We start from the raw sequence: 2,606 nt of genomic DNA on the forward strand, positions 1-2,606 counted from the left end.
TTATTGCATAATTCTCCTTAGAATAGGGGCTGTAGAATAGGGCCCTGTACAATGTCTACGTTGAAAACAATTTTTGATGGATGGATGCAGAGGGGATTGGGAGGTGTTTTTAGAGCAGAACTACCCAGTCATCTCTGAAATTTGTCATGCCCTCGGGCTGGCATTAACGTCTTGTTGTTCCTTTTCCTGCTCTCCTCTGTATAGGCTATGGTGAGTATCTCCAGAGCACCCTCCCATTCTCTTTAAGAGTCCACATCCCAGGCCACCTGGGCTCCTCCCAACTATATCCTTACCTTAGGGCAGATATTAACACTTCTCTGCTGCCTTGAAGAAACCATGTCCTTTTCCAGGGACTGACCCTAAAGCTCAGTCTTGTCAGATAGGCAGGCCCCTCTCCCTCTCCGAAAGAGCTTTGGCTCTTGGTGTTTAATTTTCTGCTCTCCGTGATTTGATTGAGGCTGCCTTGCCTCTTTCACTCACCAGATACCCTCCTTCCTTGACTGCTGGCTGTACAGCCACCCAGTGATATGGGAGAATGGCATGGTGGGGGGCTGGGAAATAAAACCTAGAACAGAAAAGGACTCTGTTAGGATTGTTTGTGTAACCTGCTCTTAGTGACTTTCTTCTTCCTCTACTGCTACACTTTTCATTTTCCTTTTGCCTTCTTATGAACAAGGAGTTTTTGATGGGTTTGATATCTAAGAACAGTGAGGGAGCAAGTAACTCATCAGGTATCATAGGAGACACTGAGAGTGTTAGAATAGTTATGTGAGGAACTTGAGTTTGGTATTTTAACCTGAGACACTTATCTGTTATCCAAGGGGTAGTGCCTGTGAGCACAGTAGAAATAGCAAGAGTGAGGCAAGCTATAGTTAAGTGCCCTTGGTCACTGAGCACTGCCCCCCCCCCAAGGCTTTGCCAAGCCCGGGTGGTCAGGATTGACAGCAGGACTTCTCTTGCAGTCACTGGTCCAGTCTCGGAAAGCAGGTATTACTTCTGCAATGTCTACACGTACCTCTCTAAAGGATGAAGACCTGGTAAGTGACCCATAGACTTTTATGAGTCCACTGTGTGAGGAATGGAGATCATCACTGTAACATACTAATTGGAAATTCAAAGGTGCTGGGCACACATTGTTAACAAAACAATGTGTTATGTCATCATTTTCCACAGTTGACTAGGCAAAGGTACAGACTAGGGAATAAACTCATAGTCTCCCGTTGACCTTTGGAAGGAGATGGTCCACTGATGCTTCTGAAGCACTCAGATTTGTGGTGGGTGTAGTAATAGCACAGATGCTGGGACAAGGATCAGACCCAGTATTCAGGTCAAAGCCATGTTCAGTGACCCGGAGCACATTACACTGGAGACTTCTCTTTGCCAGGCTGAACTGTTAGATGACCAGACTTGAGAATTTTCTCAGCTACCACAGAGGAAGCCAGGGTCCTCAGTTCTGCTATCTCCCAACAGAATTCTAAAGTCCACAGTGGGTGATGGGGTATTTGTCTTTCAGAAATCCCATGTGTATAAGAAAACTCTACAGGCCTTAATCTACCCCATTTCGTGCACCACACCCCACAACTTTGAGGTCTGGACAGCCACTACACCGACCTACTGCTATGAATGTGAGGGCTTGCTCTGGGGCATTGCCCGACAGGGCATGCGCTGCAGCGAGTGTGGTGTCAAGTGCCATGAGAAGTGCCAGGATCTGCTCAATGCTGACTGCCTGCAGCGTGAGTGCCCTGTGGGTGTACGGGAGGTTGATGGGTGGGATCTCCAAAACAGTCTGCCAACAAAATCTGCTGACCCATCTCATTCTTCAGTAGACAATACTGGTCCTGAAACCCTTTCATTTTCAGAGAAGGAAATATCCTAAGTCAAGGGGCATTGTCTTTCCCCATAATTACAGAATTCTCGTAAACATTTTTAGAGGACAGTCTTTGATCTTACTTTATCTCTTTAGGATTCAGATGACAGATGACTCCAATGCTCAGCATAGTGTTCACATTGGCCAAACGACTAAAATATATTGAATAAGGGACAAAAAGTAATGAGGAGAGAATCCTGTGAAGTTCCATGTGCTTCAGAAAGACCTCCTCAAGTCGAGACCTTAGTGCCCAGGGCATATAGAAGTATTTTTGCTTGCTTCTAGATAAAGCATCGGTATAGTAGTGCCCCATCAAATCAGGCAGAAGTTCAAGAAAAAAGTGTGCCAGCCTCCCAAAGGCCCTGACCAAATATGTAGCTTATGTTATCATCATAGAATGGGGTGCATAGGAACAGAAAAAGGTTGCAACAACAACATTAGTTAATCCTACTTTCTGTCTCTGGTCATACTGCAGGGGCTGCAGAAAAAAGCTCTAAACATGGAGCTGAGGACCGGACCCAGAACATCATCATGGCCATGAAAGACCGCATGAAGATCAGAGAGCGAAACAAACCGGAGATCTTTGAAGTTATCCGGGATGTCTTCACTGTGACCAAAGTTGCTCATGTCCAGCAGATGAAAACAGTGAAACAGAGTGTACTGGATGGCACCTCCAAATGGTCAGCCAAGATTACCATCACTGGTGAGCAGGCCAAAGTTTGGAAGGACAGAAGGGCCC

General features: G+C 46.0%; 1 protein-coding gene across 1 annotated transcript in view; it reads left to right on the plus strand.

Annotated features, from left to right (window-relative positions):
* LOC102864266 (protein unc-13 homolog B-like) overlaps nucleotides 1-2,606 on the plus strand; it is a 189,093-nt gene that overhangs the window by 182,764 nt on the left and 3,723 nt on the right. The window contains exons 14-17 of the mRNA XM_006898554.1: nucleotides 205-210; nucleotides 963-1,037; nucleotides 1,514-1,733; nucleotides 2,343-2,570. Of these exons, the coding sequence (XP_006898616.1) occupies nucleotides 205-210; nucleotides 963-1,037; nucleotides 1,514-1,733; nucleotides 2,343-2,570 (529 nt within the window). The remainder of the gene's footprint in view (nucleotides 1-204; nucleotides 211-962; nucleotides 1,038-1,513; nucleotides 1,734-2,342; nucleotides 2,571-2,606) is intronic.

Source organism: Elephantulus edwardii, unplaced genomic scaffold, assembly GCF_000299155.1.
Source record: "Elephantulus edwardii isolate Elephantulus edwardi_28Jun2011 unplaced genomic scaffold, EleEdw1.0 scaffold00232, whole genome shotgun sequence".
NCBI lineage: Eukaryota > Metazoa > Chordata > Mammalia > Macroscelidea > Macroscelididae > Elephantulus > Elephantulus edwardii.